This window comes from Nicotiana tomentosiformis, chromosome 7 (genome assembly GCF_000390325.3).
Source record: "Nicotiana tomentosiformis chromosome 7, ASM39032v3, whole genome shotgun sequence".
Classification (NCBI taxonomy): Eukaryota; Viridiplantae; Streptophyta; class Magnoliopsida; order Solanales; family Solanaceae; genus Nicotiana; species Nicotiana tomentosiformis.
The window spans coordinates 108,970,900-108,987,483 of NC_090818.1; the positions used below are offsets into that span (position 1 = coordinate 108,970,900).

At 38.6% G+C, this 16,584-nt stretch overlaps 1 protein-coding gene across 1 annotated transcript; it reads right to left on the reverse strand.

Moving 5' to 3' along the window:
- Window positions 1-2,688: 2,688 nt before the first annotated feature.
- On the reverse strand, window positions 2,689-6,369 carry LOC104096960 (wall-associated receptor kinase-like 20). Its single transcript, XM_009603420.4, has 3 exons — window positions 5,442-6,369; window positions 3,963-4,019; window positions 2,689-3,764 (listed from the first exon to the last, which is right to left on the reverse strand). Exons 1-3 carry the CDS (start codon window positions 6,229-6,231, stop codon window positions 2,701-2,703), a joined length of 1,911 nt encoding a protein of 636 aa, XP_009601715.1. The 5' UTR covers window positions 6,232-6,369; the 3' UTR covers window positions 2,689-2,700.
- Window positions 6,370-16,584: the final 10,215 nt, after the last annotated feature.

Here is a 16,584-nt window from a genome sequence, read left to right on the forward strand (position 1 = left end):
GAATAGTCAAACACGGAAAAGGAAAAGTATCAGTCAAGAATCAGTAAGGAACAAGGGAAATATCCAAACCATAGTTCGAAAGGAAGCATAGATAGTCGAGGATCTCGCTGAATCGGACCATATAGAGTGCATATAGACGAAATATCGTCTAAATCTCATAGATTGAAGGCGATGGAATCCCGTTTGGGTACTGGTACTTGACAAAATTAGGGCAAGTACCATATAACATCATAATCTTGCAGACAATAACGAGGTAACACATAAAAGGTAAGTAAATCATAGAGGGAGTCCATGATTTACTCGAATTTGGAGAAGATGGGGGAGGCGGCTAGGGTTTCTGAAGGAGGGAGAAGGGAGATGGGAGGATACAGAGGCGGCAGGCAAAGGGTTAATGTGGGTTAGCGTTAAGAGTTAGGTTAGTTAAAGGGAGGTTTTAATTGTGGGCCGTTGATCTTGAGAGATCAACGGCTAGGATTAAAAGAAAGTTGGGGCGGTCGTGTAAAGCGGGTACCAACTGGGTTGGGGTTAGTGGGTTATTTGTGTTGGGCTTGGGGTAATTGGGCTAAGGTCTGGGTAGTTTTAGGTCCGAAAATTGGCATGTTTTGGGCCAGCTATTAAATACACAATAATTATTTTAAAAATAATTTATAAAGTAACTAATAGATAATAAAATGCTACTTGTGCAATAAGATGACTGAAAATAATAACTCAATATTATAAAAATATAAAAATGATACTTTGGCATAAATAACATAATAAACGTAATTATTTGTAGAATATATGCCATTATTGCAAAATTAGATAATTAACTTAAAACGCTAATACAATTATAAAAAATAGAATAGAAATGTTTGAAACATGTATTATGGATGCAAATAATAATTTTGGGTAATTAAGTCATCACAAAATAATTTAAAGGATAATTACTAGATATTTATATAATAAAAATATAAGAAAATTAATTTAAAGCTCTAAAAATTATGAAAAATTATGAAAAAAATACTTGTATAGGTTTGTAAACTAAATGATGATGAAAATATACTATTTTGAAAGTACATATGTATTTTAAAAAATATGAGGAAAAAATTGAGTATCAACACTTTTTGAATATATTAAGCAAAACTATCTTCAAGCGACTATCAAGGACAATAATTGAGTTTACAAGTCCCTTAACAGAGATGTTCACATCTAAAAATCATCTTTTCCTCTATAAAATCGTTGTGTTTTTCAGATAGAAACGGCCAACGGCCCAAATGGGTGAAACTTCCTTCCTTTTCTTTTTAATTATTGTTTTATCATGTGCAAAGTTCTTTGTTTGTATTTAAATTTTTTTTGTCTATATTATAATTTTACATTCTCTTTTATATAAGGATAAACATCCGAACAAGGTTTAAAAAAACAAATAAACTTAGATATGTATATTTTAAATAAAGACATTTATTATTCTATTAAAAAGAAGATAGATTTCTTAAACTTCTTCAACTTTTTAGAAAGTCAAAGAGATAATTGATTAAGAAATACATATCAACTTTATATATACAAATTAATCCCTTATAGATGTGGGAACAATTGTATCAAATACATATCAACTTTACATATACAGATTAATCCCTTATAGATGTGGGAACAATTGTTTCCTTCCATGACAAACTGTCATTGAAAATGCTTAATATTTATGATTTTATTCAATTTTTAATATTTCTGATTTTTAGAAATATATATATATATATATATATATATATATATATATATACACACACACACACAAATATACTAGTGTTTTAATAAAACAAGTTCATTGTCTCATTGCTATGTATCAATCTTATTATAACTTATGTGAAAAAATAAGTTAAGAATTTGGTATTGTTAGTTTCTTATTACATTGTCCTCCTCCTCCTCCTCCTCCTTCTTCTTCTTCTAGGTACATAGGAAAGTTATCGTCCTTTTTCACAGAGATTAAGTTTTTGCACTAATTGTTATCAAATAAGTAAGAAATAATTCTAATTAAAAGCAAACACAAATAAACAACTAGTAACTCTGATTTTTTGTTTTCTACCACCTAAGTTCTTAATTCAGATGATAACCAGTTGATCGCGACCAGCAAAACTCTAATATATGGACTTTCAATAAAGCTCTTTTTGTTTATTTCGAAGGAAATTTATTTTGGGTAAAGTGATTGTATTAGTAAATGTTATTAAAGGATTAAAGACGTGAAGCATACTGGCCTATTAGCTCAGCTGGTTAGAGCGTCGTGCTATAGGTTGGAGACCTGCATGGGCCATTCGTAATCCTTGAGTTCGAATTAATGTTTTAAACTGGCATGTACTTTTTCTTGTTCATTTGTTCACTCCCCAAGTGACTTTTTTTGGTCTTTTGCCGTAGGTGGATAATTGAGGAAATATGGTTGTGTAAGTTTCAGCTACTCCCAGAAGTTCAGTGGAGGCCTATTTTTTGGTCTCTCTCGATCTCTTAATGTCTTTCGTTTCCGTTCATTGACACAATTCTGTGCGTTTTCCACAGGTGACCTAAACATATGTGAATATATAGGGGATGATTGTACTGTGCTTTCTGCGGTTATTAATTAACGATTTTGAATATGTAACAAAACAAAAATTAAGGCACATTCTAGTTTACTAAGTCATCTTGGAACAAAATCAAAGATGAGCAATGCTCTATTAATTATACCAATATTACATTAATCTAACTTTTAGAAGCCTGACCAGTAACAATACCAATAACATACTCAAGCTCTTCTGCTACTTCTTTCATTGATGGCCTATTTTGCCTCCGATCATCTAAACAAGCTGCAGCTAAATTCCCTACAGCTTTAATTGTCTCCATTTCCACTTTACTTGCCCCTTCTTTAATAAAAGGATCAATCACCTCCTTTAATATGTCTTGATCCATTATCCTTTTCATGTACACAACCAAATTCACATCTTCCTCATCCCTGTTAAAATCGATCGCCTTTTTAGACGTTAAAAGTTCTAATAGAACAACTCCAAAACTATAAACATCGCTCCTATCTGTCAATTGAAGGTTCAAATAATATTCGGGATCAAGATATCCCAATGTGCCTTGAGCGGTCGTGTTAATATGAGTATTCTCACTTTCACTTAATTCGACTAATCTTGAAAGTCCAAAATCAGAAACCTTAGCATCGAGCTTATTGTCTAGTAAAATGTTACTTGACTTGACATCACGATGATAAATTGGCGGCACTGCTGACGAGTGAAGGTACGCGAGGCCATCTGCGGTCTGGTGACCAATCACGAGACGCCTTAACCAACTAAGTGGTGCCCACTCGCGAAGACGGAACCCGTGGAGGTGCTCGAAAAGTGTCCCATTGGGAATGTACTCGTAAATTAAAAGAGGTAATTCGAGCTCGACACAACAACCTAGTAATCGTACAAGACTACGATGGTTAACTTGACAAAGAATTCGAACCTCGTTAAGGACTTGTAACGTGCCTTTTGCATTTCCAGGTTTTGCACGTTTAACTGCAACTATTGTTCCATCATCTAAAGTGCCTTTGAAAACTTCACCAAATCCACCAGAGCCAAGAAGATTTTCCTTGTCGAAATAGTTGGTTGATTTTTTGATTTCTTTGCCTGAGAAAACTTTAGCTGATTTTCCACTTGTATTGGCACTTAATATTTCCTCTCTTTCCTTAACTAGTAACCTTATAGTTCTTCTTTTTATGAGGTAACGTCTGTGGACTAGAAATCCACCTAAGAGCATGAGAAGCACTGAGACAACAGCAACTGAGATTGAAACGAAAAATTAGAACATGTTAGGCAGAGTTAAAATAGAAAGTTTAAACTTACACACGTATATTATTGTCGTGGCAGGTAACATGTCTTATTTTCACATTACTAATCTCACTTTTAGATACAATTATTTTGTCGTGGTATACATTATTTTATAATTGGGCAATTTATTGGAGTAAAAAAGAAACAAACCTGCAATAAGTGGCGCTTTGTTCCTTTGAATTTTACAGGCAGTGCCATGTCGACACTCTGAACGAATTAAGAAACAGAGCAGTTAGCTAATGCAAGATAAACTCTTAGGAGTGTGAAGCTAATTAAGCATTAAATTAATTCATCTTCCATTGTATTTAACTGTCCACGTCCAGTATAATAAAAATAATAAATATAAGGTATGATTTGCTAAGTTACCCCTATTAAATGCTTTTTGAGTTTGAATATTATTGAAAAGATCTATTACTTTAATATTAAGGTATTATTGAAAATAACTAATAAATTTAATCTTGAATTCCTAAAAAGTGACAATTATATTTGGGATAAATATTTTGAGCTAAAGCAACCATTAAATGGAACGAAGAAAGTAGCTTATAACAGTATCTACTGCAAATCCCTAAACAATAGCCGATGGTCCAGTCAGACGAATTTTATACTATCATATTCTTCTTTGGAACAGCTAATTAAAGCAGAGAAGCAAATGAACAACAAATCATTTTCTTTCTTTTTGAAATCCAAGAATATATCGGTAAAACTATGTGGTCCAGTTGAGAAGTTTGTTTTGTTTCGAAGGTTTTAATGCAAATTTCAATTTACGTTATGTACTTCCCTAGGTAGCAAAGTTATGGTTATACTCCAGAATATAATATAGAACAAAATAGAACAACTTAAGTCTTGAATTGATCCTCAAACTTGTTTTTTTATAATGAAAGATTAACAAAATGTACACTTTTTACATTGAACCTATAATAGAAGGTATTTAACCCTTTTTATTTTATTTTAAATATATACATTGGTGTGTCTAGATAAATTAGGATTTAGGAATACACACCGAAATCAGCAATGTTGGAGTTAATCTAAAACAAATCCATGTTCTATGCCCATCGGATCCCCAAGTTTATTTTTTCCATATATTTCTCACTCTAGCCTATGGTAATAGCTCAAATCATTAGGATAAGCAAATGGAAGTCCATCTAATCTTTTTCTCTCTTCTCGTGCAAGATAATTCTTTTTTCTCTGATCTCGTTCAAGAGGACCCGTACTGAGCATTTGGTATGAACAAATTATTCAACCTTTAATTATAAGTTGGCAAGCAATTTCGCAAATGAAAAATTGAATTCAGTTCGTGCAGTTGAATCTTGGTGATTTCATGTTAGGATCAAGCGTTTACCATCATACCAAAAGTTATAGCTGATAGCATTTGCACAACTTAATTTCTTAACTAAGTCTACCAAGCAAGCGCCATGTTCGATCATGACTGACCCGAGCTACCATAACCCTCTCGTGGGCCTTGCTATAGGCAGGATGTTGGCGTTACTCAACAATTATCAATATAAAAGGAAGTAGAATAAGGGAAGAGATAGAAAGATATGCACATAGATTTTTCATTTTTGGCCTAAGTTTTCTTTTTTAGTAACTTTCCTGTGCAAGCGGAGGGAATATCAAGAATGAGCTACTTACTTTGACAATATCCCTGTGCATCCCAATAGCGGCCAGACTTGCAAACGCACCTCTTCTTTCCAGGATTTTTAGGATCCCCTAAACACTTGGAAAATGGCAAGACATTACAATCCACTTCATTCTTACAAGCAGGTGGATCTGGAATTTGCCACATTAATTCCAGCCCAGGCTGTGGCCATTTTTCAACTGGCAAAGAAGTATCCAACCCCACAAAACTTTGGTAAGCCATGCACCCATTAGAATTTAACCTAATCATATACTCATTTTGTGACCCTCCTGTCCTAAAAATACAACACAAACTTTGACGTCTACATGCAGCAAATTCTTGAATTTTATTCACATAAGGGTGACAAATACACGTAGATGAACAATTTATCGGTGCTTGCAAGTGCAACATGTTGTACGTACAATTTAGCAACAAGATTGTGTTACTCCCCGTGATGTTAAAAGGAAGATTTGGATCAAGTTGGATACCCTCAGAATAAAAATCGGACGATAAACATGTGTTGGGATATAGGGTTGGTGTTTTAACAACCATTTTCTGGATTTGTGGACTAATGGATGTAATAACGTACGATGAATTTCCCTTAGTATCGAACCACAGTGTCCCTGCACTGCACCGGACTTTGTACGATTGATCGCCACAATTAGGCCCCGTGCTTAACGGGTAAGGCACTGGAGTTTTGCCACAATTGCCACAAATAAGTCCAGGCGTTGTACCTTTGTAGGAGAGTACTGTATTTATTATCATAACGAAAAATGTGATGATAAGTAATGAGTTTCTCTCCATTGAAGAGCAAAATGAAGGAATTATGTGAGTGAAAAATATTGGTGATTCTATAGACTTTTTATTGGGAGTTATTTAGACATACATAGAAGCTGGCAAGATTTAACGTCGTATACTACTTAACAAGCGGGGAATAGGAGTATGTTTATGAATATCAATGTCTCGAAAACAAGACGGCCGACATACGTAAAAAGTACACTAGTTTGTTTTATAACATAGGTCTGAAAATCGTCAAGTTGAAGTAGTTTTGTGTCTAGGTTTCCTACAAACGGGACAACTATTTCTGAGGAAGATCGGAGGATCAGAATGTGATCATTAACATATGGTAGTTTCATTATATAATGGCATAATTGTACATTAGTATATTCTTCAAAACAGCATTGGAACTTTCATATGCATGTGATCTATTGTGGTGTTAGTGGGTGATCTATTATTCTCACATGAGCATCAAAGGAGTTATGATAACCCTTCTTCTTTTGTGATGTATCATATAAGTAGTGGTAGGTACAAAATCTGATATCATGTTGAGAAATGAAGGATGGGATTTGGCTAAAGAAATAGAGAGGCTTGCCAGTTGGAAAATTATACTGTGGGTAGAAAAATTAGCCCATAATATAGGTTGGACATATTTTTATGGCAGTGTCAGTTTGGGCACAACTCAAGTCAGTCAATTTGATTTGGGCTAAATATGTATCAAAAATTGATCCATAAAAAACTTGTCAAAATATTTTTCTTAAAAAATTTATTGTTTGATATGTTAGATATATAATAAAGTCTTATTTGATAATTATAAACAAAGAAATTATATATAATATGATTAGAGTATGAGCTGGATCAAGATCCATTATTTAGCTTATTCTTGACCCTACTTATCTTAGCCCGAATAACCAATTTTAACTGCTTATTTATGCAAAACATTTACGGGGCAACCTACTTGGCCTACCCAATTTAACCCAAATCCATTTTTTCTAAAACTTTTAACTGATACCAATTTTTGAGAACTTCATACATGCTGCAGACACTAACTTAAAGTCTTTTGGTTCTCATAGACATATTAAACAAAAAATATTTGTATATAATTAAACCAATCGAAGAAGAAGAAAATCAATTGTAAGAGTAACCTCCATATATTCTTCGAATCCTAAAAGAAGGCATGATGTTTCTCTATCTTTTTTCTAGCACTTGTAATGGATGTACTCATCTGATGCTTCCGGTGCCCAGGTTCATCTGAAGTTGGGTTTTTGTATAGGGTAAAATCGGTTCACATTAAATACTCGAATGACAGAGTGACACGTGGAACCGGGGACAGACGGAAGACGAAGCGAGTGAAAACCAAGACCGAGGACAACAACTTCGATTGGCATCGGGTAGACTCCGAAGGGAACATTATCAACGAGGAAAAATAAATATTTGCCACCAGATGACATTCAATGAAGAATATTCCTCAGTATTAAATACACATCCGTTACAGTGAATTTTGGTATCCATAACCTATCGTTACATATTCATGAATGACCCCCATTATTATCATTTAAGAGGGGCTTGATCCTAGGACCTTGTTCCCTAGGTATAACTATAAATAGTTACTTCAATAGCCATTGTAACACACGAAAATTCTGACAAACTTATGTTACACATTATTCCAAGCTAAATAATATTTTATTTTCTGTCTAACATCACTTTTATTGCTGCCTTCGGAAGCCTTGCTCCCAGAGCCAAGTTGTCTCCTATTTTATCTCGATTTCAACGCTAAGTCTTTCATTTTACTTAATTTATTTATTATTTTGGGATCAAATCGATTTGCTTGTCTATAAACCACACTATAAATTTAACTGTACCGTTTTTTGGCGCCCACCTTGGGACTTAGACAGTTGCGTAATTGAGTTGATCCTTGCATCTATTACTAATCTGTTTGATTCTTTGTTTCTTAGCAAAAATCATAAAACAATGGCAGCTAACGATGTCATCATCACACATAACGTTGAGGCACAAGAGAATCTACCTCAACACGAGGATTCGATCAGCGAAACTCGCAACGAAGAGGATGTAGCCATGCCGATTCACGATGTGTGATATCTTCGGCACGTACGGGAGGCGACTCCTGATGATGCCGAAGATGAGCACATTGCGAAAACTATGAGGATCTTGAGAGAACTGCAAAAGGCCATCATGGGCCATCTCTCAGGGCAAGACCAGGCCATGACAAAACTAAGGCAAGCACTGTCGGGTGCTTCCAACAACGCGAATGGAAGAGGCCCAGTTCCTCCCGATCTCCCACAAATCAAACAGCACAAAGGGTTGATAACAACACTCCGAGGGGTGAGGTCTGCTTCGACAAGGCCGGGGCGACCGATAACGGCTCTGGTAACGACAACAGTAATGATCCCTTCAGAACCGAGCTCATGCGGTTTATGTGGGAAATAAACGCTCAAATGGACCAAATTCCAGGAGCACCACCAGTGCCGAAGGGCCCAGACTCGAAGAAATACACCCAGTTGCCGTTCAAACTGAGTGCAACACCACAGTTAATTTCGAAGCGGTTCAAAATGCCAGATGTACCAAAATATGATGGGACTTCAGACGCTCAGAAACACATCACCACCTATATAACAACGGTGAAGGGAAATAACTTGTCTTCACACGGGATTGAGTCAGTCCAGCTAACGAAGTTTAGAGAAACCCTCATGAAGAGGGTCCTAACATGGTACTCACTCTTACCCGAACACTCAATAGATAACTTTGAGATGCTCGCAGACTCTTTCATTAAGGCCCATGCAGGGGCCAAGAAGGTCCAGGCCCGGAATGCAGACATATTCAGGATTTTGCAAGAAGAATTTGAGTTGCTGTGTGAGTTCGTGACTAGGTTCCAGAAAGAAAGGATGCTGCTACCGGTTGTGCCATATGAATGGGTGGCTGAGGCGTTTACTAAAGGGTTGAACCCTCGGAGCTCCGACGCCTTCCGAAAACTGAAAGAAAGCCTGCTCAAGTTCCAGGCAACTATATGGGTAGATGTCCATAACCGTTACGAATCAAAGATAAGAATAGAAAATGATCAACTCGGGTTCTCGGCATCAACTGAGGGTCGGGATCGAGAAAAGAATAGGGATAAGTTAAAGGATGATTTTGACGTAGAACGACAATTTTCAAAAGGTCGGTTTTTTCCTTACGAAAGGGCTGAAGGACGTTGTATAGGGTTTCGGTCGGCAGATAGGTTCACGCCCGATAGAAAAACCTACCGCGACTAGAATAGCAGGTCATTGCAAGATAAAGAGGTATCGGGTTCCCGAGATTTTGCCTATCCCAGACTGTCCGAGTACAAATTTAATGTCAGCGTAATGGAGCTAGTATCGACGATGAGGAACATCAAGGAAGCACAGTTCCTGAGGTCGATGAGATCTTATCCTAGCAGAGGGATCCTAATCTATGGTGCCAGTATCATGGGACTAACGACTACCGGACTGTGGATTGCCAAAATCTATGCGAGGATGTGGCAACGTTGTTAAAAAACGGCCATCTCAGAGAGTTCTTAAGCGACTGGGCTAAAAACAATTACAGCCACAGCCAGGACAATGCAGAGCCCTCGAAGATAGGTGAAGACTCTCTCCTGCAAAACATCAACATGATTTTTGGGGGAAACGAGATCAATGGTGTAACCTTCTCGGTAGAAAAAATGATAAAAGTATCGGTGGCTCATAGCAAGAGACTCCGGACAGTCGCCGAGGACGACATCACCTTCACAGAAGAGGACGTCGATGGAATTCTAGTGCCGCACAACGGTGCCCTGGTAATTTCTCTTAACATTCTAGATTTTAAAATTAAACGTATTTTGGTGGACCCAGAAAGTTCAACCAACATTATTCAATGGATGGTGCTGGAGCAAGCCAAGCTAACCGAAAGTATCATTCCGGCAACAAAACTCTTCGCCGGGTTCAACTTAGCAAGTGTGACCACCCGAGGGGAGATTTTGCTGCCCAATAATGCCGGATGGGTCATGAAGACTACCTTATTTGATGTATTAGACAGGGAAATGGGTTACAACATAATTCTTTGCAGAACATGGCTACATGAGATGAAGGTCGTACCATCAACATATCACCAACTGCTGAAATTCCCAACTCCAGAGGGAATCAAACAAATAAAAGAAGATCAACCGGCGGAAAGGGAGATGAATGCAGTCTCAGTTTCCAGCAGTAAAGGGAAGGAACACATAACATAGCAATTACAGGAACCGAAGCCTTCTCCCAAATAAAACGAAGCCGGCAAAGGGGAGGAGCCGTCGGAATCCCACCAGGTACCAAGGTATTTTCAGGTACCGAAAGAAACGGATACGACCAAGTCCATGATGGAAGAACTCAAACAAGTGACATTGTTCGAAAAGTTTCTAAGAGGAAGTTCCACTTGGGGATAGGACTAAACCTCGAGCTTAGGTCAGGATTTATTGAATTTCTTAAAACTAACATTGATTGTTTTGCATGGTCACATGCGGATGATAGGTATCCCGCTAGAGGTGGCCATGCACAAGCTAAGACTGGACCCAAGCATCCTACCGGTAAGGCAAAGGAAGCGTCCAATTGCCGAGGTCAGAAACAATTTTGTTAAAGAAGAAGTAACTTGATTGCTCGATATCGGTTCAATTCGGGAGGTAAAGTACCCCGACTGGCTAGCTAACATAGTCATAATTCCAAAAAAGAATAATAAATTCTGTATGTGCGTAGATTATAAGGATTTAAATAAGGCGTGCCCAAAAAACTACCAAGCATTGATCAAATAATTGATGCGATAACCGAACACAAGTTGATGATTTTCCTCGATGCGTATTCCGGATATAACCAAATTAAGATGAACCCGGAGGATCAGGAAAAAAACTTCGTTTATAACGAACTTTGGCACATATTGCTACAATGTGATGCCCTTCAGGCTTAAGAACGTCGGAGCCACTTATTAGAGGCTCCTGAACAAAATGTTCGAAAAGCAAAAAGCGAAAACAATGGAAGTTTACATAGATTATATGATGGTTAAGTCTTTGAACACAGGTGACCATCAGAAACACCTCCAAAAAACCTTTGACATCCTAAGGAAGCATAACATGAAGCGTAACCCCGAAAAATGTGCATTTGGACTCAGATCCGAAAAACTTTTGGGTTTCCTGGTGTCACATAGGGGGTTCAAAGTCAATCCCGATAAGATTAAAGCCATCAAGGTCATTCTAGACCAGCTGACAAACATAAAAAAAAGTCCAAAGACTAAACAGAAGACTGACCGCTCTAAGCAGGTTCATTTCTCGGTCCTCGAAAAAATGCCATCACTTCTTCTCACTTCTGAAGAAAAAAACAACTTCGAGCGAACTCCAGAATGTCAACGGGCTCTAAAAGACTTGAAACAGTATCTATCAAGCCCTCCGTTACTATCAAAATCGGAGGAAGGCAAACAGTTGCTAATATACTTAGCGGTCTTGGAGATAGCGGTAAGTGGTGTTCTGGTCCGGGAAGACGAAGGTACGCAATCTCCTATCTATTATATTAGCAGAATTTTGTCGGGGGTAGAAACTCGTTATCCGCAACTCAAAAAATTGGCCTTAGCTCTCGTAGTCTCCGCTCGAAAGCTTAGGCGTTATTTTCAATGCCACGCGATAGCCGTGGTGACAACTTTTCCCCTGCGGAATGTCCTTCACAAACCTGAGTTGTCAGGTTGACTTCACAAATGTGCAGTCAAAATTAGTGAATTTGATATTGAATATAAACCAAGGACTGCGATCAAATCATAAATTTTGACAGATTTCAGTCCCGAACTGTTGGCTTTGGCCATAAAGGAAGGGTTGATGGTGTCGGAAATGACATTAGGAGTTTGGACCTTGTTCACGGACAGAGCTTCCAATGTGAAAGGGTCTGGGCTTGGGGTAGTCTTAATCACGCCCTCGGAAGAAGTCCTGCGGCAGGCCATAAAAATTGTTCTCTTGACTAACAATGAAGCCGAGTATGAAACTTTGATTGCAGGACTTGAACTGGCCGGGGGGACTAGACTCCGAGGTCATTGAAATCAAATGTGATTCCCAACTGGTGGTAAATCAAGTATATGGAATCTTCGACACCAAGGAGGAATGCATGCAACAATATGTGCTGAAAGTTATGGTTCAGGGAATGGTCCATCACCCACATCCCGAGAGAAGAAAATGCAGAAGCAGATGCATTGGCCAATTTGGGCTCGTCCAAGAAAAATGAAGGGATCAAATTCCGGTACGGTCGTATAGCTCATGCACTCGGTACTGGATGTTGATAGTTATTATGAAGTAAATACAACCAATATAGTCTGGGACTAGGAGAGTAAGATCATCGACTACCTTGAGCACGACATGCTGCCCGAAGACCCGAAGGCATCTCGGGCACTCCGCACCAAAGCAGCTCGCTACAGCTTCTGGGGAGGACAGTTATACAGAAGGTGTTTCCAAGGCCTGTTGACCCGATGCTTAGGAGTCACCGAGGCTAATTACGTCATGAGAGAGGTTCACAAAGGAATTTGTGGAATCATTCAGGTGCAGATTCGTTGGTGTTAAAATTAGTTGGGGTAGGATACTACTGGCCCCGGATGGAACAAGACGCTAAAGCGTTCGTTCAAAAATGCGACAAGTGTCAACTCCATGCACCATTAGTGCACCAACCGGTAGAGCTGCTGCATTCGGTATTATCCACAAAGCTATTCATGAAATAGGGGATGGATATAGTCGGGCCGCAGCCACCAGCTCCCGGGAAGGTAAGTTTTCTTTTAATTTTAATTGATTATTTCATAAAGTGGGTTGAAGCAGGTCCTTCTCAGAAAATCGGCGAGCGCGAAGTGGTCGATTTTCTATGGGATAACATAATTTGCCGGTTCGGAATACCAAAGGAGATTGCATGCGACAACGGACCATAGTTTATAGGCTCAAAGGTCACAAAATTCCTTGAAGACTTGAAACTTAAAAGAATCACATCTTCGCCATACCATCCGAACGCAAATGGGCAGGAAGAATCAAAAAATAAGGTGATTATTCAAAACCTCAAAAAGAGATTGGAAGCAGCCAAAGGCAAGTAGCCTGAAGAGTTACCGGGAGTGTTATGGGCATACCGGGCGACGACCAAGTCAAGCACGGGAGAGACACCTTTATCTCTCATGTACAGAGTAGAAACTCTGATCCCGATAGAAGTAGGAGAACCGACCTTGAGGTACTTCCGTGCGGACGAAGAAACAAACAACGAAGCATTGCTAGTTAAATTGGAGCTGCTTGACGAACGCAGGGACTTGGCGCACATAAGGATGGTGGCCCAAAAGCAAAGAATTGAAAGATACTACAATCAAAGAGCCAATCTCTGTTATTTCAAAGCGGGAGACTTGGTTTTAAGAAAAGTGACTCAAAACACCTGGGAGCTCAACGCAGGAAAATTGGGTCCGACGTGGGAAGACCCTTATCGGGTTTCAGTTATCACCGGGAAAGAATCATATGAACTAGAAAATCAAGACGGGGTAAAATTTCCGAGCAACTGGAACGTGACTTACCTAAAAAGGTATTATTGCTGATAAGCACCGCTTATACTGAAAGTATGTGCTGCATTTGTATTTTTTCCTTCGTCCAGTTTTTGTCCTAATTCGGTTTTTCTGGCAAGGTTTTTAATGAGGCAGCAATGGAAAGCATACTACTAAGGAAACTCCATTAGCAAAAATAAGACCTTTAAACGACAAGGCATCAAAACGACAAACCACTGCGAGATGGTTAAATAGTCTTTGGCTCGATGGCAAATTCCTAATGGGAAGAAAAACTTGCCACCGGACCAAAGCTATTCAACCATTTACAAGTGTTTTACCTATGAGTCACTGGGGGTGGTTAGATAATCTTTGGATCGATGACAAAGTTCCTAACAGGGAACAAAGCTTGCTATCGGACCAAAGATTTTCCAACTATTCACTAGTGGCATCCTCAAAGGAGCAAGACTTCCAGTGTTCCAATTCGCATTCTTCGCATTCGAACACTGGGGGGATGATATGAGAATACGACAACCTGATTGCCACAGAAACGGGGACTACAAAATCCGGGAACAAAAATGTCTCATCGGGACTGGGGACTGCACAACCAGCCCCGTAGAAACAAGTTGTACAAATTAGCCACATGTAATGGTAATTTCTTTTCTTTTAGAAAAATGAATGCTTATATACTTTTGAAGATAGAAAGAATAAAACAAAGTCCTTTTATTTTTATCTTGTTTCTTGTCCAAACGATGAATTGATTTTATCATTTGAAAGTTAACTAAGTATTTCAAATGCTAGTGCCGGAATGAACAGGAGACGTCCTCTTCAAGAGCATTGTAAATATAAGCGGCCTCTCTCATGAAACCCTCACAGTAAAGGGTTGGTTCCGGAAGAGTTTATGCCCGGATCCCAAATGCTATCGGGGTAATATGCACTCAAAGCCTTGCATAATTCGACACAACAAAGTAAACTTTGCGTAATGCTTAAACAAAAAGCTCTTTTATTTATCAAACGTGCCAAGCAGCACAAGTACAAAAATACAAAAAGAAAACAACAAAGGAAAAGAAAGAAAAAAAGCTAAACTATATTGCCCCCACGGGGGAAGAAGAGCATCAGCGCCGCCGGGAAAAGTAGGCGGATCTGCCGTTAGCTTGGGATCATGGCCTTCATCATTATTCTCCTCAAGTTCCTCCTCAGTTCCTGAGAACTCGAAACCGAAACCAGAAGAGTCAGTTGCATAAGGCTGAGCCATGAGGCATCTTCGAGCAGTTAACTCCATCTTTCGGGCCTTGGCGATTTCATCGTCAATATCAATGACGCCCGCTCGGTGCTAGAGTTTTAACTTAAGCCGATCAACCTCGGTCAAAAGGCCATCCTGCTCAAATCTCGGAGCGCTAAGGGTAAGATCAAGATCACGGATAGTGGTTATATGAACCTTATTATGTTTCATAATACTCTTATACCTATCCTCCATCTGGGCACGTTTCTCCTCGCCAACAGTAGCCTCTTCAGCTTTGGAGTTCAAGGTTGCCTCCAAGTTATTCGCTCTCTCAAAGGAGGCAGATTCACACTCGGTAGCAGCGAGTAATTTTAGACCTCAGACCATTTAGCCTTGGCTTCTTGAAACTGTACATTTAGCTGAGAGGCTTCTTGGCTGAGGGCCATCACTTCCTGCTCACTCTATTGCAACCGAGCCTCTAACTTACCCGCCTTAGCAACTTTTGCTTCCAGCATCCGGAGGTGAGCAACAATTTAGTCCCTCTCGGCCAATAACTGGTCCCGCTCGGACTGGAGTCCTTCTTTATCGAGGATCAATTTCTAAAGACCCTGGGAAGCAAGGAAGTTGGCCTGGTGATGACATCCACAACACACCTCAATAAGAGATATGATACGATCGTATGTAATAATTACCCAACTATATGTCGGGATCGAATCCACTAGGAGTTATAAGGGGTGTCAGGAGTATATATATGATGCCAGTGAATGGACTACCTAAATTGCACTTCCACAACAGAGTTTTGATTTCTACTTCTAGTATAACTTTAATGACTGCAAGCTAAGGTAAATAAACTAGAGATGAATGTTTTGATATTTTTCCAAGTAGTTTAAAGGCCTAGGGTTATGACCATAACCTAGGTATTTGCCTAATGGGATAAAGGCGTTAATACTTGTTTTGTTGATTGGAGTGTATTATAGATTTTAACTCTATGTTACCCACTCAATACCTCTCGGTCAGAGAGTAATTTTACTCGATTTGGCTTTCTCACGTCCAAATGGGTATCAAATAAAATAGTTGATATGAGCTCAAGTCGGGTTCTAACTATCTCTAGTTTGAACCTTTTAATTAGTCAAATCAGTCTCTCAATTAACCCAATTCCTTGTTAGCCAAGTTATCCTAGACTAGGTCTCTCTTTCTCAAGTAGAGACTAAGTCAAATAGGCATGAATCAATGTTTGCAACCATTAATTCTAAAATTGAAGCATGAACTAAGCTAAATAATCAACACCCAATCATAAACAAGCATAAAATTAATCACCCATAAGGTTTACACACTAGGGTTGGGTCACAACCCTAGTAAAACTCTAGCTACTCATAATGGGATTTGAAGAAAATAAAGAAGAAAAGCTAATTAAACCCATAATGAAAGATTAAAATGATGAAATCTAATGTTTATACACCAAAATAATATAAAACTTCCTAAAGTAGTAAAAAGAAATGGCTACAGCAGCTTTTAATGTTCAAACTTGACCTAATTTTGTGAAACTCATCTATTTATACATGGCCAAACATTACAGACAAAAATGCCCCTCAGGAGGTTCTGCGGCCGCACGATTCCATGTGCGGTCCGCAGATGCCTTTAGT

Excerpts from the sequence above, each read along its gene's own strand:
- LOC104096960 (XM_009603420.4), bottom strand. The coding sequence starts at position 6,231 with ATGGAGAGAAACTCATTACTTATCATCACATTTTTCGTTATGATAATA. Across the intron at positions 4,020-5,441 it reads TGCACAGGGATATTGTCAAA|AGTGTCGACATGGCACTGCC; the intron begins GTAAGTAGCTCA and ends TAATTCGTTCAG. Across the intron at positions 3,765-3,962 it reads CAAAGCGCCACTTATTGCAG|TTGCTGTTGTCTCAGTGCTT; the intron begins GTTTGTTTCTTT and ends TTTCAATCTCAG.